This window comes from Leopardus geoffroyi, chromosome B2 (genome assembly GCF_018350155.1).
Source record: "Leopardus geoffroyi isolate Oge1 chromosome B2, O.geoffroyi_Oge1_pat1.0, whole genome shotgun sequence".
NCBI lineage: Eukaryota > Metazoa > Chordata > Mammalia > Carnivora > Felidae > Leopardus > Leopardus geoffroyi.
In genome coordinates, this window is record NC_059332.1 from 63,817,872 (window position 1) to 63,843,072 (window position 25,201).

Here is a 25,201-nt window from a genome sequence, read left to right on the forward strand (position 1 = left end):
CACACTGAGAGGCTTTTGCACAGTGAAGGATACCATCAACCAAACAAAAATGCAGCCTACTGAATGGGAAAAGATAGTTGCAAAGATGTATCTGATAAGGAGTTGATAGCCAAAATATATAAAGAACTCCTACAACTTGATAGCAATAAAACCCCCAAACAACCCAATTAAAAAATGGACAGAGGACCTGAATAGACATTTTTCCAAAGAAGACATACAGATGGCCAACAGACACATAAAAAGATGCTCAACATCACTAATCATCAGGGAAGTGCAAATCAAAACCACAATGAGATACCACCTCACAACAGACAGAATGACTAGTATCAAAAAGATGAGAAATAACAAGTATTGGTGAGGAAGTGGAGAAAAGGAAACCCTCATGCACTGTTGGTTGTAATGTAAATTGGTGCAGCCACCATAGAGGGCAGTATGGATGTTTCTCAAAGTATTAAAAATAGAAATACCATACAATACAGTAATTCATTCTACTTCTGGGTATTTATCCAAAGAAAATGAAAACACTAATTCCAAAAGATGTATGCACCCCTATATTCATTGTAGCATTATTTATAATAGTTAAGATATGGAAGGAATCTATATATCCATCAAGAGATGAATAAATAAGATGTGCTGTATTAATACAATGGAATATTACTTAACCATAAAAAAGAATGAAATCTTGCCATTTGTAGCAATATCATGGGACCTAGAAGGTGTTTTACAAAGTGAAAAAAGGCAGACAAAGATAGATACCATGTGATTTCACTTATATGTGGTATCTAAAACAAAACAAATGAACACAACAGAAGCAGATTCATAGATACAGAGAACAAACTGGTAGTTGTCAGAGGGATGGAGGTAGGGGAATGGGCAAAATAGGTGAAGGGAATTAAGAGGTATAAATTCCCAGTTATAAAATAAATAAATCACAGAGATGTAATGTACAACATAGGGAATTTAGCCATTAATAATGTAATAATTTATATAGTGACAGATGGTAACCAAAACTATTGAAGTGGTCATAAGGTATAAAAATAGCAAATCACTATGTTGTACACCTGAAACTAATATATTAATGTATGTTAGTTATAAATTACTACCAAATAAAATAGCAGTTATTGAAAGTGGTAAAGTCTATATGTTTATGATAAAGAAAAGAAATCTATGAAGAAGAGTGAATGTGATCTTTATTCTAATATTTTTAGTATCTAAGGTAATTTTACCAAGGGCAAGTGGTTTATTTTTTAGGCTATAAATATTTGGGGTGTGAACAAAACTATCCATAGCATATCCAGGCATTCTTTTTTGTCAAAATGTTTAAAATAGTTCAAGTGTGTGTGTGTGTGTGTGTGTGTGTACATACGTACATATGCACACATGCACATTTCATATATTTATAATTTCAGAAATTACTTACTCTACCCAAGGAGTTATTTTAAAATGGTAAGTTTTATATCTAAAAAATTAATAAGCTTATAATATTTTGAAGATTCATGAAGATTGTTTTTGAGCCACTGAACTAAGAAAGTATTCTTAGGTATTATTGCCCTTTGAAGTATACACAGTGAATCCTTAACAAAGATATAAGGTTAATATTGATATCAGTGAAACTGTGAATGAAAAATCTCTAAAACTTATTTTTAAGCCTTATGCAAGATACAGATCTTTTAGATAAATTGAGATTTTTAAGTAATGAAGCATATGTTTCCTTAAAATTGACTTCTTTATGTGTAAAATAGAACAAAATGTTTAAAATGTTATTTTCTTTCTTTCTCACAGGGGGAACAATATATTTTCAATAAGAATCAGTAACTGGAAGTACAAGTTTGGTTATTTAATAATGTTAAAATGAAGCTTTAACCAACAGAGGTAAGAATATGTTACTTTTCTATTTAAGAGATCAGAATATTTATCAAATTTCTTTGAAGAACTATTTCAAAAACTATGAATGGTCTGAGATTTTATCCCATTTGCAAGCTAACAAGTTGGCCTGCCACAATGCCATGGATGTGAGCAGAAGACAGGAGACTACTCCTAGATCTAAGAAAAGGATGGGTTGTATTCACAGCAGTAGCAGTAGCTATAGTAACAGGCCACACCTGCATGTGAGTAGTTTGTATTATAGGAGAGGAACCCCAAGCTAAGGGGACCCAAATCTTTTATAATGGATAGTAAGTCTGTCTGACTTATGCCTCAGGGGGAGACTATCTCTACTAATGGAATAAACAGATTTGCTCTTTGTTCCAGTATGAGACACTATCTCTGACTTCTAAGACTGTTCGATAAACATACATCCCTGAAAAGTAGCATGGAACAGAGACAGTCAGTGTCTCCTTGCAAAACATGCAGAAACAGGAGACTGGAGAATTGTCTTTCAACACTTTCTTAACTCTGAATTGTGTTTTAAAGCATGTATTATTGATAAAGATGATTGTTACCGTACTTTTTTGAAATAGTGAAAAGATGGAAACCACTGAAATACCCAATAATAGGAGATGGTTTAAATTATAATAGTAAACAATTGAAAATAATATTATAAAACTATGTTTATTGACATAGGTGTTCATCAAAAAGTTAAATAAATAAACAGATTATAAAATATGCATGAGGTTTGATCCCATTTTTATAGAAATTTTACAAATGCACACACATATGAAGAATATATATCCAAGTATACATTTTAGTGGATAGAATCGTGAATGTTTTTATTTTTGCTTGTGTATATTTTTTTAAACCTCTTAAATGAATACTTCAGGCTTTTGTAATGAGGGAAATTTTTTTTTGAAATTTAAAAATGAATAGTAATTTAAGAACTTCATGTAACAGAAAAAAACCTTCATGAATTTTAATGGAAATTAAAGAATGCTAATTCTCTTTCTGACTCTGGGGTTGCCTTTATGTGCAATGTGAATAATTAGATTGTTTACTTTTTTCTTTACTATTTTATCTGTAATAGATAAAGTCCAGAGTTTCTTTTAGCAGTTTGCTATATTATTTATTATCACATAGATGTCACAAAGGGAAACAAATCTTAGAAAATACATTCTGTTAGAACATACCTGAAATTATAGATTATTGCTATTTAGTACATAAATTATTAGTAAGTATATTTAGTTGATTCTGGTGCTCTTTAGTTGGACTAAGTTAGGTACACTGAACTAATTTGCTTCATTGCTTCATTTTTCTGCCTATATATCATACTCTGAAATATGTTTAAATATTAATGGTTTTCTTAAGTTGGCATTTTGTTATGCTTCTCGTGATTTTTTTTTCTGCCTTCTCTTACCAAGGTGCTGTCACCAGATTTGTCTTCTGAGTATAAATTGAAAATGACTGAAGTTCAAGCAATGGTAGAATTCTCTGTGGAGCTAAACAAGTTCTACAATGTGGATTTATTTCAGAGAGGGTGTGTATTTTAATCATGAAGATTATATATCTTGCAAAGGAAAAGGTGTACAGTTTCCATTTAAATTTAATTACATACTTATATTCCAGTATATGTAAGGAAAACAATGAACTGTATTCAAATAATTATTTTCTTAGAAAAATTTTATTTTAAAGTAGATGTTTGAGAATTATTCATATGAATTTAATGATAATGCTGAATGTATGTAATGTGCGTTTATGATTTTGTACTGAGCCTTGAAAGGACTTTTATGAAAATGTATAAGATCTCATTTTTGCTTGTAAAAGCTTATAGTGTATGGGAAAAATAAAATATATGCACAAAACAGCTAAGTGGAAACAAAATGATGATCTTTCAAGAAGTGTATATAGAAAGTGCTCTAGGACTCAGAACAGAAAGACATTTTTTCTGGGTTAATATGTTAGGAAAGTCATTATGGAGAGTGCGGTTCAAAGTAGGCATAAGATAAAGTGAAAAACTCTTGGTAGGAGAGAGCAGCATGAATCAAGCCTTGGAAATAGGAATGAATATGCTATTTTAAAGAATATTTAGTAAATTAGATATTCTCTAGGAGAATTGCAGAAGAAAAGATAGTAAAGAAATGAAAGGTTATGTTTGTGAAGGGCTGTTAGTGTCTGGAGAAGAGTTGACAGTAGGGATTTGGGCAGCCATCAGTGGTTTCCAAGTAAGAATGAAATTATCACTATTATTACAATAAACACTAACATGATGAAGATTGTGATATATTAGATTGATTGTTGTAGAAGAAATAGAAGCATAAGGGACAGTTTAGAAGTGCTTGCAGTAACTCAGGGAAAAAAACCTAAAGGAATGTACTAAGAGTGGTAGTAACGGAACTCTGACTAACAGAAGTTGGGTGAGAGAGATTTTCTATTAGTTTTTGTTGTTGTTTTGCTTTGTTTTGTTTTACTACTTTTGGCTGCTCTTGGCTTTGCCATCTTGTTGAAAAAATAAAAACAGCTGTCCTCTGCTTTACATGGTCTCTCACTTCTCAGCAGGACAGGCTGAACTTATTTTTATGGCAGAGACAGGAGTCAAAGAAGGAGAGCAGAGGATGCAGGACCCCTTGAATTGCCACTCTTGTTACTTCCACTCCATTCTGTTGACTAGGCAACTTATGAGACCAGCCCGGGAGTCTAAGCTGATAGTTCTTAGGCTAGTAAAACTTACTTAAAAACTTTATGAGGCTTCTCTGTGACTGATACAGTTCATTCCAAGCTCTAGAACCCACACCCACAATTGTCTTTTGAGACATGACTACTAGATGTAATCACTATTTGGGGATCAGAATTCTGTGGGATCATGCCCTTAAATTTCCTAAAAGTCCTTTTGTCAAATTGAATGTCTACTTAGACGCAGTTTTAGTTTCTGTAGCAATCTTAAGAAAGGGATTTATAGTCATATTCCTGGTATGATCTTTGTCCATGGCAGCATTTTATTTGGAAAATCTTTAAGGGTTTTTGTTTTCCAATCTAACGAGTTCTAGTCCATCTATATTCCCTCTAGGTCCTGTTTGTAAAGTGACTAGTTCTTTCTTTAGCTCATCTCTTTCTTGCAAAACCTTATGATACTTAGCAAGGAGCAACGAGTTGACATTTTCATCATTCTGCCTGGAAATTAGCCTGCTCAAGTCCCGAAGTTTCTTAGATACATTGTCCAACTTCTTCTAAGTTATTGCTGACAGTGTATTTTACAAAAGTTTCTGTGATATATTACATGGGTTACCATTTTTAAAATCTCTGTAGTTTACCCATTTTTCTTGCTTCTGTAATTGTAACTGTTACATTAGTCTCCAAATCAATGCCATATATTTGAAGTTTTCGTTATGGTACATACAACTTCAAAGTTACCAATTTGTGTATTAATATGTATTGTGGCAATATGCAACTAATAATAAACGCAAAGCTTCAAACATAAAGCTTGAATTGAAATGAAAATAAACATTTATTTTTGCTCACAAATCTGTGGATTAGCTGAATGGTTTTGATCATCTGGGCTGGCCTGGCTGACTTTGCTGGGCTCAGTTATGAGTTCACACTCAACTGGAAGGTTGGCTGGGTGCTAGCTGATACAGAATGGCCTTACTTGGGTGGACTCAGTTCTGTTTTATGATCTCTCATCCTCCAGCTTATTTTCACAGAGGAGGCAGCGTCCAAAGAGAGAATCTATGCAAGAAGACCTTTTAAGACCTAGGCTTGCAACTAGCATTCTTCATCTCTGCCAGATGGTATTGCCCAAAACAAGTTATAAGGCCAGTCCAGATTTATAAACCAAATTAAGCAGTGAAAGTCTTAGATACCTTACTAACTCCTCTGGTTGCTATGACATTCTCTCATTAAAGTAAGAAATGCTGTATGTATTTCTTTTGTTTCTCTCATTCATCTTTATATATGCTGGTTTCCCTTTGGTTTTTATTCATGCTGGTATTTGACCTGTGGATCTTGTTGTTTTCACCAGTAATAAATATTATGGGAAACTGATATAAGTAGAACAATTTTATTGTTTAATGCATACAGATATATAGATATTGGGGCATTGCATATTTTAAAATATTTTTTGAAATCATTTTTTTGTCTATTTTTCTTCAGTTTTTACCAGATACGTGCATCTATGAAAATTCCACCAAGAGTTCCTCACAGAGTAGAAGCTAGTTTGTTACATGCAGCAGGTAAGCCAAGGAATACTTTTAACATTTAAGAAAATCTGAAGCATCATTATAATGGCTAATAATAACATTTAATAATTATTCTTGTTTTGGAGGCACCTGGGTGGCTCAGTTGGTTAAGCATCCAACTCTTGATTTTGGCTTAGGTCATGGTCTCGCAGTCTGTGGGATTGAGCACATTGGGCTCTGTGCACTGACCTGCTCAGAGCCTACTTGGGATTCTCCCTCTCTCCCTTTCTTTTTATCCCTCCCCCACTCACACCTTGTCTCTCTCAAAATAAATAAATTTTTTAAAAAGTCTTCTTCCTTTAAAAAAATTACCATTTTTTAATTACAAATATAAGATACTAAAGGGTATCATTATAATACCTTTTATAAGAAATATATAAGGCCTCAGTAAAACAAGCATGATTATAGGTTCCTTGTCTTTTGATTTCTTGTGAAGAACAAATGAAAGAATGTATGTGAAATTTCCATGAAAACAAACGTAAGTAGGGGTGATATCAATTACATCATGTAAGATGTAATTTTTAAAAATATACAGTGAATGTGTACATATAATTTGATATATGATTACAAAGGTGTTTTATGATAAAGTTTTATAGTATGCCTTTGAGAATATTTATTAGCTACATTTTGGTCTGGATTAACTACAGTAAAAAAACAAAACAAAGAACAAAACAAATGCCAGAAAGCAATATATAAGGTATAAGATGGATATATTATAGCAGTTCAGTAATTTACTTACATTCTGTGGAGAGACCAGCATTAAAATGTTTGAGCCCAGGGGCGCCTGGGTGGCGCAGTCGGTTAAGCGTCCGACTTCAGCCAGGTCACGATCTCGCGGTCCGTGAGTTCGAGCCCCACGTCGGGCTCTGGGCTGATGGCTCAGAGCCTAGAGCCTGTTTCCGATTCTGTGTCTCCCTCTCTCTCTGCCCCTCCCCCGTTCATACTCTGTCTCTCTCTGTCTCAAAAATAAATAAACGTTAAAAAAAAAAAAAAAAAAAATGTTTGAGCCCAAACTGGTGGTCCTGACATAATCAGTGGGCATTTTTTAGCTTTCCTGATACAGTATACTCTGTTTCATTCTATACATTTAGGAAATGAAATGGTTAATGAAACATTCTAGTGAGTTAACATATATGTCAAATATGAATAATGAATTTTGAAGGTATCATTAAAAATAAAATACACCTAACACTAAAGCTATGCTGACCATAATTCACTCTATTTTTTAAATTTAAGAAAATATTTTAGGAATTTGAAGTGTTTAGGATTATCTTTTTAGTATCCTATGTGTACTAAAATGCTAGATTATGATAAATTTTAATGAATTGTACAAAATGGAGAGTTTATTCTTTCTTTCTGAAGACTCTTCAAATGCTCGGGGAGACTTCTTGCTTATGACCAAAAATATGTACATTCTTTCTTTTAAAAAAAAATCAATTTTTGTGTTGGCCTGGCATACATATTAAAGTATATATTTATTGTCACTTGGACTTTTGTAAGTCTACTTTCTATGAAACACAGAGGTTAAAACCACTAATATTACAAGATAGATTTGGTCCTCCCTTTTTGAACTTCCTTAACCTAGTAAACTAAATGTCTTCCGTATTGTGTCATCTAAAGTTGCCAGTTGAAAAAAAGACCTTTTTATTCATCTTTTTCAGCTTTATTGAGAATTAATCAAATAGAATTTCATATATTTAAAGTATACAGTGTGATTTGTTATATGTACATTATGAAATAATTGACACAATCAAGATAATTAACACATCCATCACCTCACAGTTTACTCTTTTTTGTGTGTGTATTTGTGCGTGTGTGTGTACAGTGAAAACACAAGATCTACTCTTAGCTAATTTAAATATACAATACTTTATTATTAAAGGTAGTCACCATGTTGTGCATTAAATAGAACTGAAAGTTTATACCGTTTGACCTCTCCATTTCTTTCTCTCATCCCTCAACCCCTAGCAAGTACAGTTCTGCTGTCTGTTTCTAGGAAATTGACTGTTTTGTTTTGTTTCCATATGTGATTCCATGCAGTATTTATCTTTCTCTGTCTGACTTATCTCACTTAACATAGTGCCCTCCGGGTTCATCCATAATGTTATCCATAATGTTGCAAACGGCAGGATTTCCATCTTTTTTATGGCTGAATAAGACCTCTCTCTTTCTCTTTCTCTCTCTCTCTCTCTCTCTCTTCCCCCCTCTGTGTGTGTGTGTGTGTGTGTGTGTGTGTGTGTATGTGTGTGTGTGTGTGTGTGTGATACCACATTTTCTTAATCCATTCATCCACTGACAGATACTTAAATTATTTCCATATCTTGGCTATTGTGAATAATGCTGCATTGAACATGGGAGTGCAGATTTGTCTTCAAGATACTGATTTCATTTCTTTCAAACATATACCCATGAGTGGGATGGCTGGATCATTATGGTAGCTGTAATTTTAATTTTTTGAGGAACCTCTATAAAGTTTTCTTCAGTGGCTGCACCAGTGTGCACTCCCACCAACAGTGCACAAAGGTTTCCTTTTCTCTGTGTCTTTGCTAACACTTGTTATATCTTGACATTTAGATAATAGCAATTCTAGTAGATGTGAGGTAATATCTCTTTGTGGTTTTGATTTAAATTTTCCCTGATGATTAGTGATGTTGAGCAACTTTTTTTTTTTTTTTTTTTTTTAAATTTTTTTTTTCAACGTTTATTTATTTTTGGGACAGAGAGAGAGACAGAGCATGAACGGGGGAGGGGCAGAGAGAGAGGGAGACACAGAATCGGAAACAGGCTCCAGGCTCTGAGCCATCAGCCCAGAGCCTGACGCGGGGCTCGAACTCACGGACCGCGAGATCGTGACCTGGCTGAAGTCGGGCGCTTAACCGACTGCGCCACCCAGGCGCCCCTGAGCAACTTTTTATATGTACCTGTTAGTCATCTGTATGTCTTCTTCAGAAAAATGTCTGTTCAGATCTTCTGCCCATTTTTTAATCAGATTGTTTTTGCTATTGAGCTATGTGAGCTTTTTTTGGATTTTAATCCCGAGATACATATGATTTTCAAATATTTTTCCACATTTTGTGGGTTCTCTTTTCATTTTGTGGATGGTTTCCTTTGCTCTGCAGAAGCTTTGTACTTTGATGTAATCCCACTTGTTTATTTTTGCCTTTGCTTTTGGGGTCAAATCCAAAGAACATTACCAAGATCAGTGTCAAGGGCTTTCTCTCTTATGCTTTCTTCTAGGAGTTTTTTGGTTTTAGGTCTTAAATGTAAGTCTTTAATACAATTGAGTTCATTTCTGTGAGTGATATAAGATAGGGGTATAGTTTCATTCTTTTCCATGTGGATATCCAGTTTTCTCAGCACCACTAGGACACTATCCTTTCCCTATTATATGTTGTTGGTACCTTGTCAAAGATTAGTTGACCATGTGTGTGAGTTTATTTCTAGGCTCTGTTCTCTTCCCTTGGTCTGTGTACTTTTTTTTAAATGTCATTATCACACTGCTTTGATTACTATAGCCTCGTAATAGTAATACTATAGCCTTGCAATTAGGAAGTGTGATGCATCTAGCTTTGTTCATTTTTTCTTAAGATTGCTGTGGCTTTAAATGAATTTAGGATAGTTTTTTCCTGTGTCTGTGAAAAATGGCATGGAAATTTTGATAAAGATGTTATTGAATCTATAGATCCCTTGGGATAGTGTAGACATTTAACAGCATTAATTCTTCCAATCTAAGAACGCAGGATCTCTCTTCCTTCATTTGTGTCTTCCTCAATTCCTTTCATCAGTGTCTTATAGTTTTCAGTGTACAGGTTTTTATCTCCTTGGTTAAATTTATTCCTAAGTATTTTATTATTTTCAATGCTATTATAAATGAATTTCTCTCCTTTTTAAATAATAGAGTGATTTTAAATTTATGAAATAAACATACTAGAAAAACTTACTTTTATTTTTTAATTGAAGTATAGTTGACACATAATATTATATTCGTTACAGGTGAGCAACACAGTGATGGGATTGCTTTCTTGATTTCTCTTTTGAATAGTTCATTGTTAGTGTATAGACAAGCAACTGATTTTTGTATGTTGATTTTATATCCTGCAACTTTAGTGAATTTATTGGTTAGTTCTAACAACTTTTTGGTGGAATCTTGATATCATGTTATCTGCACTAAGAAATAATTCTACTTCTTCCTTTCCTGTTTGGATGCATGTAATTTCTTCTTAGTGCCAAATTGCGGTGGCTGGGACTGCCAATAATAGAAGTGATAAGAGTGGGTACTCTTGTTTCTAACTTTAGAAGAAAGATTTTAACTTTTAACTGTTGGGTATGGTGTTAGCAATGGGCTTGTCCTGTATGGCCTTTATTATGTTGAGGTATATTTCTTCTATGCCTAATTTATTGAAATTTTTATCATGAAAGTATGTTGAATTGTGTCAAATGCTTTTTCTGCATCTACTGAAACGATCATGATTTTTGTCCTTCATTCTGTTAATATGGTATATCATTTATTTGCATATGTCAAATCACCCTTGCATCCCAGGGATGAATCTCTTGGTCATAGTGTATGATCCTTTTAAAGTACTCTTGAAGGGGCACCTTGGTGGCTCAGTTGGTTAAGCTTCTGACTTCGGCTCAGGTCATGATCTTATGGTTCATAAGTTTGAGTCCCGTGTCGGGCTCTGTGCTGACAACTCAGAGCCTGGAGTCTGCTTCAGATTCTGTGTCTCCATCTCTCTCTGCACCTCCCCCACTTGAGTGCTCTCTTGCGCTCTCTCTCTATCTCTCTCTCTCTCTGTCTCTCAAAAATAAATAACACAGGTATTGAGGAGAGCACCTTTTGGAATGAGCACTGGGTGTTGTGTGGAAACCAATTTGACAATAAATTTCATATATTGAAATAAATAACACATTAAAAAAAATTTTTTTAATAAAATAGTCTTGAATTTGGATTGTTAGTATTTTCTTGAGCGTTTTTGCATTTGTGTTCATCAGGGTTATTGACCAGTAATTTTCTTTTCTTGTAGTGTCTTTGGTATTGCTAGCCTTTTGAAATGAATTTGAAATGTTACTTCTTGGACAATTATTGGAAAAATTTGAGAAGGATTGGTATTAATTCATCTTTAAATGTTTGATAGAGTTTGCCAGTGAAGACATCTGGTCCTGGGCTTTTATTTGCTGGGAGATTTTTGATTGCTGATTCAATGTTTCACATTTTGGTCTGTTCAGATTTTGTTTCTTTATGATTCAGTTTTGGTAAGGTGTATGTTTCCAGAAATTTACCCATTTCTTCTAGTTTATCTACTTTGTTGGCATATAATTGTTCATTGTAGTCTCTTACCCTTTGTATTTCTACAAAGGATAGTTATAGTGTCTTCTCTTTCATTTGTAATTATTTGAGTCATCTTTTTTTCATAGTCTACCTAAAGGTTTGTTCATTTTATCTTTTCAAAAAACCAATTCTTAGTTTCATTGACCTTTTCTATTGTCTTTCTAGTCTCTATTTCATTTATTTCCACTCCAATCTTTGTTATTCCCTTCCTTCTGCTTACTTTGGGCTTAGTTTGTTCTTTTTCTAGTATCTTGAGGTATAAATTTAAGTTGTTTGAGATTTTTCTAGGTTATTTGTATGGCAGAAATTTACATGTAGTTAATATCATTTACAAAGTAAGGTTCTTTTGACATTATGACAAATATTATTTCAGAAATACCCAATAGAGTATTTTCTTTTTTTCTTTTAATTTTTTTTTAATGTTAATTTATTTTTGAGAGAGAGAGAAAGGGGGGGAGGGGCAGAGAGGGAGGGAGACACAGAATCCGAAGCAGGCTCCACCAGGCTCTGAGCACAGAGCCTGACGCAGGGCTCGAACCCATGAACTGTGCAATCATGACCTGAGCCAAAGTCAGATGCTTAACTGACTGAGCCACCCAGGCGCCCCTAAGTACTTGCTTTTTAAGTGCCTTAAGTGCCTTTTCCTGGACACTATCACTGTGATTTTGGTTTAGGTTTTTTGTTTGTTTATTTTTGGTTGGATTTTTATTAGGTGTAAGTCCAGATTGAGTCATTGTCACTATCACCAGCTTCTGATACTAATAACTGTGTGTTATTGACTGTGAAATGTCAATTATCTGATAATTTACTAGTGTGTGGAAAGGAAGTATCTTTTAAAAATAGTTGATAGCAGACACCAGTCTTTAAAAGAGAAAGCGTGGGTTTGGAAAGCAATAGGATTTTATAATATATAATTTTAGTTTGTATGTGAAAATATTATTTATGTGTGCATTTTTTATAGCATTACACTAGAAAATTTTTAAGAGGTTACATCTTTTTTATTAAATTATAACAGCCAAAATCAAGAACATGAGAACTAGATTTTGAACATAAGAAGAAAGTGTTAATTTCTTTCATACTTTTTCAAAATAGCAAACTTTTGTCTCTCATGTCTAAAATGTAATACCTAATATAATTTTTCAAGATCTTTTTTTATCCTGGGGTGCCTTGGTGGCTCAGTTGGTTAAGCAACTGACCCTTGATTTCGGCTCAGGTTGTGACCTCATGGTTGTGAAGATCAAGCCCTACGTTGGGCTCCATGCTGAATGTGGAGCCTGCGTGGGATTCTCTCTCTCTGTCTCTCTGTCTCTCTCTGCTCCTCCCCCACTTGTGCTTTCTCTGTCTGTATCAAAAAGTAAATGAATAAACACTTAAAAATATATCTTTTTTAATGTTACATCGGTTTATTTTCTTTTTCTCTAGTTGAGGATATCTTTCCTGTTTATGGTACATGATCATATCTACAGATTTTTACAAATAAAATGACCTTTAACAAATTATGAGGTGTGCATCTTTCTTCATCCCAATACCATTCCCAGCATGACTATCTTTTATATGTGTGTAGTACCCCACAGGTTCTTGTTTCATCCTCTGAACACCTCTGTGATAATGTGAATCTGGTATTTCAGTTGTATTTTCTGCCATTGTACCCCAGGATAGCCTATCATGTTAAATGTTTAAGTTCATATGAAAATTAGGTATAGTAGATCCAAAATAATGTTCTCATGTCCAGATGAATTTTTCCTTATCAGCGATCTGGAAGAACAAAAGAGAGGGAGAGAGAGCAAGCACAAAGAAATCAACCAGTGTATTCTAGTCTTAGAGGTACTGATTTGGTTCTCTTTTTATGCCCCTTCTCTTCCAAGATGTGTTTCATTTTAAAATAGTATTTAAGAGTTCCTGGAGTTTGTATCTTTTTAATACTAGTAAATTTGTTAGGAAAAGGTATCCTTCCCAAAAGTTTCTCTAGAAATTATTCCTGTGAATTTGGTTGACTTTGTTTTAATAAGTACAGATCTTTGATGTCTAGACTCATCCTTGATAACATAAATATATTCAGATAGGGGTAATTTTTCTTTATCTGGTGTGTTTATTCTCTTTTTACCTCACTTCCTTAAAAATTCACTTTTTCTTCTAAGGGCTTGGATTTTCTCTATACTTTTATTACACACCCTATTTTTCTTGTTGGATTTGTACTATCATCTTAAGACCTTTCCTTTCCAGCACTGTATTTTACCATAATTCCTATACTTTGTGTATATTTCTGGAAAACTTTTAGAAGAAGAAAGAAAGTACTGATTTTGTCTGTGAGTTGCAGAAGGGCAAGTTAGATGTAGGAATTAGATGGTATCATACAGCTTATTGCAACACATTTAAATTATTTCCAGCATGAAATTGTGCTGACAGTGAGAGGTTTGAGTCAGGAAATAGCTGTCATCTGCAATAGCATCAGTCATAAAAGACAATGAGTATTTATAGAGCTGTTGAAAATTGATTAATAAGAAAATATTTACAGACTTCTACAACAAAGAAGTCATTCTTGATTCTAAGGAACTGTCCCCAGTTTGAAATGTTAGAGCACTATGTACTATTGTGATAAAAAGTGCAAATAACAACTCCCCGTTTCTAATAACGATAGCATTTTTTTAGAAAGAAACATACATTGTTTTATTTGCTTTTTTAATATCCACCCATCCCTTTTTTCTGAAAAAAAAATAATAATTTTTTGCAAATAATACAAATAATTAAAAAATATATTAGTCTAGAAAGATTTGTAGTGAAAACATAGTTGCTTCTCTAGATGCATCTACTTTTCACTATTTCTTTAGTTCTAATGGTTTCTTCTATATAGGCTTTTTTACTTCCTGGTATGATAAATGACAACTGAAGATTACACTACTTCCTCCCTCTCTTCTCTGCTTTTTAGGAGATGCCATTATGCCCGTGTCATTCTTTGACTATTTCTTTGACCTTGGCTGTAACTGTTAAATGATATATTGTTTAAACCTCCATTTTCGATTTTAGCAAATAAGACAAATCCTATTTTGTAATGCCTCTTTTTTCAAATTTTCTCTTTTCCTCGACCTTTCAACTTGTTAAATATATCCTTTGTTTTATGTTATCAAAGTTTCTAACATTCATATTCTGTTTTGTAACTGTAGTTAAATCTTACTGTGCTTTGTCTATGGGTTTGTTCCAAATGTTGAAAACAAGTAAACAGCTTTTCATTTTTTCATTTCATTTTCATGAGAGGGAGAGTACTTATAAAATTGAAACAACTATCCAACATAAAGAAAGGATCTTAAGTTTCTGGCAAGACAAGACAAATCTAGTTACCATTTTGGTATTGATCTGGGTCACCTGTTACAGAGAGGTAGCTATAGATATATCTTAGAAGCTGTAAATTCAAAGATGTGGCTCTGTTGTAGTTAATAAAGTAGTGATTTGAATCAGGTACCAGCTTCCTTTTATGTTACCTTGCAAAACTCACTTAACCTCTGTGAGCCTCAGGTTCTCATCTGTGAACTGTGTTACCTGCTTTACAGGGTTGTTATGTGTTTAAGTGAAAGTTCTCGGTAAACTGTACAGGGCTGTATATATGTAAAATATTATTATTTGACTTCTGGTACTATAAGAAAGAATGAGAAACAGTCACGTTTTGACTTACTGTGTATACTATTTGTGAACCATTTAATGTACAGAGCTAAAAATTATAATAAAGTTATTTTGATGATTTCCTGTGATATATATAATTGTGCAGCATAGTAAGTACATAGGATAACATCTCATGTTAATATGTAAATTACAATGTTTTTTAAATTAAGAAAGCCATTTCTGGGATAAGAAGAATGAGCTAGAATGACCAAGGGCAAAAAGGGAAATCCGAGGGAAAGAAGAGATCTCACAAAAACCCCTGAATTTATAACTTGTCAAGGAAATCTAAGTACCTACCCTTGCATTTCTATGCTTATAAAACTAACTTAATCTGTAGATAGTGTTTGAAATTGGATTTGTTCTGCCACTCGTAAGTGTTGTTCTGCCACTTACTAGCTTTTGGTCTTAAGCAAATTACTGTTTCTCTGAGACTTACCTAATCAGTGGAGGGAAATAATCCCTGTCTTACAGTGTGTTTGTGAAAATTAAATGAGAAAATTAGATACAGAGACCTGGTATAATGTTCAGTAAATATTGGTTCCCTTTGTCATGTCCTCTATTTCTACCCTAAATTAACCCAGATGTTAAAAAACTGAAATAAGGTGGATTCTAGGATCTCAGAAACAACTTGATTTAAGGACAGTCATGAAGAAGGAGTTGCCCGTCAACCATATATGTGCCTTTTCTTAGTTTTCAAGAATTAGCCTTACTAATAACACAGGATAACTGAGTGGTATGGTTTAACCTTTCTATACCTCCTTTGGGCCTTTTCTCCCCCTATGAAACACCTACTTCTTACTAGTGTAAGGGTTCTGTGATATGTAAGAGTGTACTGCATACCTATGTTTAAACTAGTTTATCACTGTGACATAGAAGACCGAGCACAGGCTTTGGGGCAAACAGCAGTGGCATTTGCTCCTAGATAAATTATTTAAATTATCGGAGCCTTGGTATCTCTAAAATAGATTAGTTCCTGCACTATAAAATTGCCTAAAGGATTAGTAATAATATACATAAAGCACAGAGCCTGGCACGTCAGTGCTCTGTAGATGGTAGCTAGTAGTAGTAAAATAAAACAACTACTTTCTTCTTCTTTTTTTATTGGATAAATTTGACATACAGTATGTAAATTTAAGGTGTACCATGTGTTGCTTTGATACATTTGTTTATTATAATGTGATTGTTGTAATAACATTTATTTACATTATATAATTGTAGCACAATATTGTTGCCTATATTCATTATACTGTACAGTAGATATCTATGGCTTATTTACTACTCCTTACAGGTTTGTATTCTTAAATAACATCAAACTTATTTCCCCACCCCCTCATCCCCTGTTAACTACCATTTTACTCTGTTTTTTATGACTTTGAATTTTTTAGATTCTACAAATAAGTGATAATGCATTATTTTTTTATTTTTCTGACCTATCTCACTTAGCATAATGTGCTCAGGGTTCATCCATCTTGTTGCAAATGGCAAGATAGTCTCCTTTCTAACAGCTGAATAAAATTCCATTGTGTATATATACCCCATCTTTTTTATCCATTCATTCATTATTTCTGTATCTTGGCTATTGTGAATAATGCTGCAGTAAACATAAGAGTGCATTTATCTCCTTGAAATCTTTTCATTTCCTTTAGATATATACCAGAAATGAAATTGCTGGATGCTATGGCAGATCTTATTTTAATTTTTTAAGGACCCTCCATATTGTTTTCCATAGTGGTCAGGCCAATTTACATTCCCACCAGCAGTGGATAGGGTTTCCCTTTCACCACATTCTTGTTAGCACCTATTGTCTGTTGTCTTCTTGATAATAGCCATTCCAATACATGTAAGGTGATAACTCATTGTGTTGTTGATTAGCATTTCCCTGATGATTAGTGATGTTGAACATCTTGTCATGTACCTATTAGGCATTTTGATGTCATCTTTAGAAAAATTTCTATGTAGTTTTTCTATGAGACTGCTATTCATGAGGAGAAAGAAGGGAAATTGCATAAAACTTCAAACAATAATATGTGAGGAAGGTCTTATTACTATATATATATATATTTTTTTTCTCTACTTTGATAAAAATTTCACAGCTAGATAAGCATTTGGACTAATAAGAAATCAACCCTGCTTGAACAACAAAAACATTTTTCCAGTTATTTGTATTTGACCAGAGTTTTTCTAAGGTCATTTATTCTAGATAAAATTTTTTGCGTGTATATGTATTCCTATCTACCACCACCCAGTGCTTTTATACAGGTGATAGCAGTTAAGAACAAATTAATATCAAGAAAAAAGGAAGGTTGGGGCACCTGGGTGGCTCAGTCTGTTAAGCATACAACTCTTGATTTCAGCTCAGGTCATGATCTCACAGTTTGTGGGTTTCAGCCCTGCATCAGGCTCTGCACTGACAGTGCATAGCCTGCTTGGGATTCTGTCTCTCTCCCTCTCTCTCTCCCCCTCCCTCTCTCTATCTCATAAATAAATAAACAAACAAACAAACAAACGTTTTTAAAAAAAGAAAAAAGGGTGGAAATAAGGACTAGCTATCAAAGTAAGGAGGGGTTGTCCCAGTTATGTGCCTTGGCAGTGGTTAATTGGCCACTAGAAATAAAGCTTCAAATATTTTGACATGCTGGGAGATGAACCATCTGTTTTCTCCTGTTAGTTGTCTCCTTAAGCTTTTCCCAGCTATCAATGGAACCACTTCCAGTTTCTCACATTTGAAGAGTTCTAACTTACTTCATATTTTGTGCATGTATTTTCCACCTCATTGTCTCCTTTGTCCTAGTTTAGAAGTTTCCTCTGCTATGTTTCATAACACTTTTCTATAAACATCTTTTTAACATCTTATAATTTTTTGTTATTTATTTTATTATAATACAATCAAACATCAAGAATCATAAAAGGAGATTGCTTTTTTTAGAATGAGGAAGATTTGGGGTGCCTGGGTGGCTCAGTCGGTAGAGCGTCCGACTTCGGCTCAGGTCATGATCTTGTGGTCTGTGAGTTCAAGCCCCACATCGGGCTCTGTGCTGATGGCTCAGAGCCTGGAGCCTGCTTGGGATCCTGTGTCTCCCTCTCTCTGCTCCCCCGCTCATTCTCTGTCTGTCTCTCTCTCCTTCAAAAATAAATTAAAAAAATTAAAAAAAAATTTTTTTAAACGAGGAAGATTCTGGGGTGCCTAGATGGCTCAGTTGGTTGAGCATCTGACTTCGGCCCCAGTCATGATCTCACGGTTTGTGGGTTCAAACCCCGCATCAGGCTCTGTGCTGACAGCATGGAGCCTGCTTTGGATTCCATGTCTCCCTCTGTATCTGCACCTCCCCCACTCACTTTCTCTCCCTCTCAAAAATAAACAAACATTAAGAAAATTAAAAAAATATAATAAAATGAGGAAGGTTTAAATAAATAAATCTTCATTTTATGTCACTAATCCATTACTGTTAATAGTAACTGAATGAGCTCAACAATCATGAATGGAAAACTCAGCAGAATTAGATCTTTCAATAAACTTGGCATAGCTTATGAAACTTGAGTCCATTTGGCATTATAGCCCTCCATTTTGCTTTCCCTAGATTGAACAGCTTCCTTCTGTCACAACCATTGTCTTTTTACCTGGCTTAAGAGATAGTGATAATTACATTGGCATTTGCTTTGGCCTCCAAAATAGAGAGTTAAGAGATTATCCCATTGTAGTCAATTATTTGCTTGAATGTTTCTATTCAAACTAGATTGGGAACTCTGAAAACAAGGGCAGGGTTCTTATTTATGTTCATATCTCTTAGTTCCCGATACGTTAGAAGCTTAATAAATTATGGTTGAATGAATGCTCACTTGTTCACAAAATAAATAACAGATATCAGTACTAGCTGTTTAAGCAAAGGGAATATAAATGTGAAAGATAATGATAGGAATAAAATATAAAACATAAATTATCACAACTTAATGTAAGTATTCATAGGCCTCTATCACAGGTCTCTAAAAGTGTAGATCAGATGTTTGGGTTAGCAGATAACTGACAGGCAAAGTGACAATAGAGTTCTTTCAACAAGAAATTAGGGCACTAAATTAAGTTTGATGAAAGTTCAAGTATTCAGTAAATACATGCTAAGGGCTTATTATGTGTAAGACATAGTGCTCACTCCTAAATTATAGCAATGAAAATGATATATGTGGTCCTGACCTCATTGATGGAAGTTATCATCTAGTAAAGATTAAAAAGCACAGAGTGTTTCACATTCAAGACAAGAAAAGAACTATACACATATGTTTGGGTCTTTTGTTTCTAAGACTCTTCGGTAATAGCAATATAAAACACAAAAAAGGAATAGTAAAATATTTCAGTAAGTTTTTGCAGGCAGAAAACAGAAGTAAGAGCTGAACTGCTTTTTAATGACACCTTCTCCCAGGGATTTCAGGAAGGTACAGCAGGTGAAGGGAAATAAGGGGTGGGCCTGAAATCAGAGATGAATTAAAGGTCTGTAATCAGGTCAGCTGTTATAGTTGGCCACCCCAGACCCAACTGCAGTATGTCAGGAAGATTAGTGTTTACCTTAGGATAAAAACGTGGGGACTTTTCTCTAAGTAAATTGCCATGAGATATTAACATATTAATGCTTCAGAGTAAAGCACATTCTTTTTTGCGTGTGTTAAAAATCTACTGTCAACAGACTTTACAGTATATAGTACAGTGTTGCTATAATTTAGGAGTGCACATTGTTGTACAGCAGAGTTCTAGAGCTTTTTAACTTTGCATGACTGAAACTCTGTACCACTGAATAGCAGTTCCTCATTTCTCCCTCCCCGCGGCCCCTAGCAACCACTATTCTACTTTCTTTGATGAGTTTGACTATTTTAGATAGCACATATAAATAGAATCATGCAGCGTTTGGCCTGTTTCACTTAGCTTAAGTCGTCATGGTCTATCCATATGTTGCTGCATATTATAGGATTTCCTTTCATTAAGGTTGAAAATATTCTATTGTATAAATCATTTTCTTTACCCATTCACCTGCTTACGGACAGGTTATTTCTACCACTTAGCTATTGTGAATAATGCGGCAGTGAATTATGGAAGTGCAGATATATCTTCAAGATCCTGTTTTCAATTCTTTGGGATAAATAGCAGAAGTATAATTGCTGGATCATATGATAGTTCTATTTTTAATTTTTTGAGGAACCTTCATTCTGTTTCCAGTAGGGGCAACACCATTTTACATTCTCACCAGTAGTGTACAAGTGTTCCAGTTTCTCCACAAGTGCTGACCTTATACATAATACCACTATATGGAGTAAGAAGAATGTGAGACATGGACCTTGACTTCAAGAAGTTTATATTCCTTCTCTTCAGATTCTCTCCCTTTCCATCTTCATTTGACTCTTTTTTATGGTATTGTCAAATACCATTGTCAATAGGGTCTTTCCTGAGATCCCAGACGAGGTTCATCCTCATAAGATAACATAGCACTCTATTTCTGTCATACTCAGTACAGATGTAATTGACAGAATTCGAGGAGGGCAGGGAAAGTGGGGTTTTTTTTTCCTTTGGTTTGGTGTACTTAACTTGAAACAATGTATGTCACAGAGCAACTGTACAACACATATTTAGAATTTTTATGAAAAGTATCACACATTTTTGAAGAGCATATAAAACATTGTTTTATTAAATAATAAAATGAATACCCAAATACTCATTCCTTCATTTAAGAAATAGAACATTGTTGGGGTGCCTGGGTAGCTCAGTCGGTTGAGTATCTGACTTCGGCTCAGGTCATGATCTCATGGTTTGTGAGTTTGAGCCCCACATCGGGCTCTGTGCTGACAGCTCAGAGCCTGGAGCCTGCTTCGCATCCTGTGTCTCCCTCTCTGTCTGCCCTCCACTGCTCATGCTTTCTCGCTCTCAAAAATAAATAAAAACATTAAAAAAGAAAAAAAGAAATAGAACATTACTACTACCATAAAAACCTCCTGTATACCCCACCTCATTTTTGTGTTAATCATTCTTTTTGCTTTCTGTATAGTTTTATCACCTGTGAATGTCATCCAAGTATATATCTGGTTGAGTTTAGAGAAACTGAATAGTAAGCACAAGCCTAGTTGTGTAAGAAAGCTGTAGTATCACTACTGTTAAAAGAAGTCTCCCAGAGAAAAAGCTGAATGAAGTCTCTGGGTCATAGTACGCTTCTGTATACTAAAAAGTTTTAAGACCCCTTTTTGGGGGAAGTTAGCCGACAAGGTCAGGAGTGAATCATGTGAAATTTAGATCTCATCACAGTGCTTCTGGTAAGTTTGTAATATGATGAAGTATTAGATAACAAACACATTGAGTAGGCTGATTTGCCTCTAAACATTAACTTTTCTTCCTCCAAGGGAATGGGTCAAAGCAGAAACCTTCTGTTCAGTGAAAAGACTGCCCTCTTATGATCTAGGCAATAGGGCAGAAACTTCCATCAGTGTGCCCTCAGATAAATTGAGCAGTGAAAAGAATCTGGTCAAACTTTTAATCTGTTCTTAAGTTAAAAAATGATACCATGGGAGCAAGAATCTTTCATATGACAGACCTCAAAATATCTATTTGTTGAGGCACACTAATCCAGTATTTATTAGCCACGTTCTAGAACTAAGGCAGAAGAAGGGCTCTTAGTACCTCACCCTAAGTCATCCCTTCACTAGGTTTGCCCTTTTCATCCTACACAGGTTCTGACCTCAGGCCACCACTCCATATGGATACCTTCTTATTCCATTTGAACTCTGGTGTCCCACTCTAGGCTCCCTGCTGTGCAGAGATACCCACCTTGTTGAAATGTTTAGATTCCACTTTGTTGGAATGACCTGACACCAACAACCTGGACAGAGGTAGAACAAACTTGACATGTAAAGGGCATGGTCTTCCATGAGACTGATCTTACTTCAGACATAAGGTGCCACTTAAAGGGTCCACTGGCCACCCTCATTTCTGATTAGATAGCAACAAATATGGGGTTCCCATTACACTTCAGGTGTGATAATTCACTGAAACAACTCACAGAACTCAGGAAAGCACTCTACTTATTATTATAGTTTTATTATAGCAAAGGGATACATATCAGAGCCAGCCAAAAGAAGAGGTGCATAGGGCAAGGTCTGAAAGGGTTCCAGATTTGTAAAGCTTCTTTGTTCTCTCTGCAAGGAGTCAGGACATATTACCCTCCCAGAAAGTTTGCATGTGACAGTATGTAGAATATTGCCAATCAGGAAAGCTCACCTGATTGAATCATTGCTCAGTCTTCAGCCCCCTTCCCCTCACTGGAGGTTGAGCTTAAACCATGTGGGTCAGTCGCCAACTCTGTAGTCACGTAGTTGATCTTGTGTGGCCAGCCTCCATCCTGAGTCGTCTCCTTACCATTATTTGGGCCTACCATGAATAACTCGTCACTGGGAAATTCTAAGGATTTAGAGGCCACTTAAAAGGAATTGGGACAAAAGCCAAACTCTTTATTGCAAGGATTTAGAGGTTGCCACCCAGCAACCAGGACAATGGCCAATCAAATTCTTCACTATGCATCTATGGAAAACTAAATTGCTTCCTTCTGCGTGTACAGATCAATTGTTCCTTTTAAAAGAATCTACCTTGAGATTCCGCATTTACCTTCTCAGATTAAGATAAGTTGTACAAAAATTTTATGATGGTTATAATGTACTTATTTATTCATTTTTTTACATAGAAAGTAGTAAACTTTCAGAAATGTTCTAATACTGCTATGTAAAATGGTAATGGTACTGGAGTAATACAGTAAAACTTATGGTATTTTAAAGTATTAATTTATTTGTATTGTGTTTTTACTTTTTACCTATCAGTTACATATCTTATCTGTTTTAGGTATGACTTTAGCCTTTCCAGCTTCAGTTCATGATTCTCTGATTTGCAGTAAAACATTTCAAATTCTATATAAAAATGAGGAGGTTGTTTTAAATGATGTCATGATCTTCAAAGTTAAAATGTTGTTGGATGAAAAAAAGGTAAACATCTCTTCATATATATTTAGATAAATATTTTTTATAGAGCCTCAAGGCTTATTTCTAACTTTGTGTAAGTATTCAAAAATATCTTACATTGTAATTTCTCTTGAGATTGAAGAAACCCTTGAAGAAATGAATTTTCTGTTATCTTTGGATCTACACTTCACAGATGGAGATTATTCGTAAGTAGACTAATCAAACAATTAAAAATCTTTCGTTTCTCATAACTGGTATCTATTCTCCATTTTGTTAGAAATCTAGCCTGTCCCTTTCTTGTTTATTTAAACTACTTCTGTCTAGATACCATATGTTTTCACTCATAGATGGATCTTGAGAAACTTAACAGAAGACCATGGGGGAGTGCAAGGGGAAAAAAAACAGTTACAGAGAGGGAGGGAGGCAAACTATAAGAGACTCTTGGATACTGAGAACAAACTGAGGGTTGATGGAGGGTGGGGGGAGAGAGGAAAGTGGGTGATGAGCATTGAGGAGGGCACTTGTTGGGATGAGCACTGGGTGTTATATGGAAACCAATTTGTCAATAAATTATATTAAAAAATAAAATTAAATAAACTACTTCTGTCTAACTGGAACAGTCTCATGAGAGTGGTTACACATACTCTTTTGTACCCATGTCAATTCTGTGTGCCCCAGGTAGCAAATCAGACAAGTTGAAGAAATATGATACAATTTCCTAGACTCTAGAAACTCCACTGATAATACTACTACTATGAGACATTTAAATGTAACTGAACTCTCTTTCACTATATCACTGACCATCTTAGTGGCATGAGTGATGCCATGTTTAGGCGGGACTCTTGATATGTAGAGTGTTATCAAGACTGATGACTCTTCTACTTTGCAGTTATTTCTAGTTCAGTAATTCCTAGAGCCCTTGAGGAAGTTTTAGGACTGGTTACTCTGAACTTGTTCACACATGTGGACATTCAGTCATATATGTTAGGGACACGTGCTTGTATTCGTTTAAAACAAGAATCAGAGATTTGTTTAGCAATTTTATCTTTTGCAGCTTTTTTTCTCATTTCAAACATACTTGTAGAAATACTTTTTAAAAATTGTACATACATTTAGACTCTTGTGGGAAAAATGGCTAAGCAGTCACATCCTGAAAAGTCTACTTGAGATGTCCTCTTTACTACCAGGGAGGAATAAGAATTTTTGATGTGGCAGCTACTGCTCCTCTATAATACTTGTTTATTACAAAGAATTCCTTAAGGGATTATTTTGAAACCAACTCAGAATTTTATAAATAAAGTAAAATGAAATGAGTAAGTAGTTTAACTATAGGTAGTTATAACATATGTATGGGTTAAAATACATACACACAAACTCATTGGGAATCATTCTCATGGCATTGTTTTAATTTTTTATATGTAGAAATCTGACAGACTAAATATTTATAATATAATATCTACCAGTTGCTTACTTTCAAGCATCACTTAATAACAAAATTTTGTATAATAAAAGTAATTTTAACTGTCTTTTGGGATTTATTAGTATAGGATTTGACTTCTGTTATACTGCAACCTTATAATGAACAGTATACCCTAGGGAGTAAAATTTAGTGTAAGGTAAGAGTACTTCTTAGTCTGTCAAAAAGGATTCATTTTATAGGAACATTAGTAAAAAAACAACAACAACAACAAAACCAGTCTATATCATGGACTGGTAGAAAACTAAAGATCTGGTTATTATTACTAGATTTAACATTTCTGTCTAATGAGATGTGATGCTTTAAAAATTATTCTGAGTTTTTATAAAGTAAATAATTAAATATTAGCCTTTACTTTATTATGCCATACTTATATGCAAATGTGTTGCTTTTTATAGGGCAGACGACCTGAATGCCTTGCAGCTAATAAGTAGCCGAACATTGAAGCTGCACTTTAGCCTCCATAGAGGCCTTCATCATCATGTTAATGTTATGTTTGATTATTTCCACCTCTCTGTTGTGTCTGTTACAGTCCACGCATCATTGGTTGCACTGCACCAGCCACTAATAAGGTAAATTTAACCAATACCCTGGTCCTAATTAATGTAGTATCTTTTATTTTATAGTGAAAAACATATACATTGATAAAGTTAATTAGGA

General features: G+C 34.4%; 1 protein-coding gene across 16 annotated transcripts in view; it reads left to right on the forward strand.

The window, feature by feature from the left end:
- FAM135A (family with sequence similarity 135 member A) overlaps positions 1-25,201 on the forward strand; it is a 121,640-nt gene that overhangs the window by 13,585 nt on the left and 82,854 nt on the right. For all 16 annotated transcript variants that reach the window (XM_045498680.1, XM_045498687.1, XM_045498688.1 and 13 more), the window contains 6 exons: positions 1,783-1,872; positions 3,294-3,409; positions 6,019-6,098; positions 22,949-23,088; positions 23,200-23,270; positions 24,940-25,113. In XM_045498680.1, coding sequence (XP_045354636.1) covers positions 3,333-3,409; positions 6,019-6,098; positions 22,949-23,088; positions 23,200-23,270; positions 24,940-25,113 — 542 coding nt within the window. In that variant the 5' untranslated portion in view covers positions 1,783-1,872; positions 3,294-3,332. The remainder of the gene's footprint in view (positions 1-1,782; positions 1,873-3,293; positions 3,410-6,018; positions 6,099-22,948; positions 23,089-23,199; positions 23,271-24,939; positions 25,114-25,201) is intronic.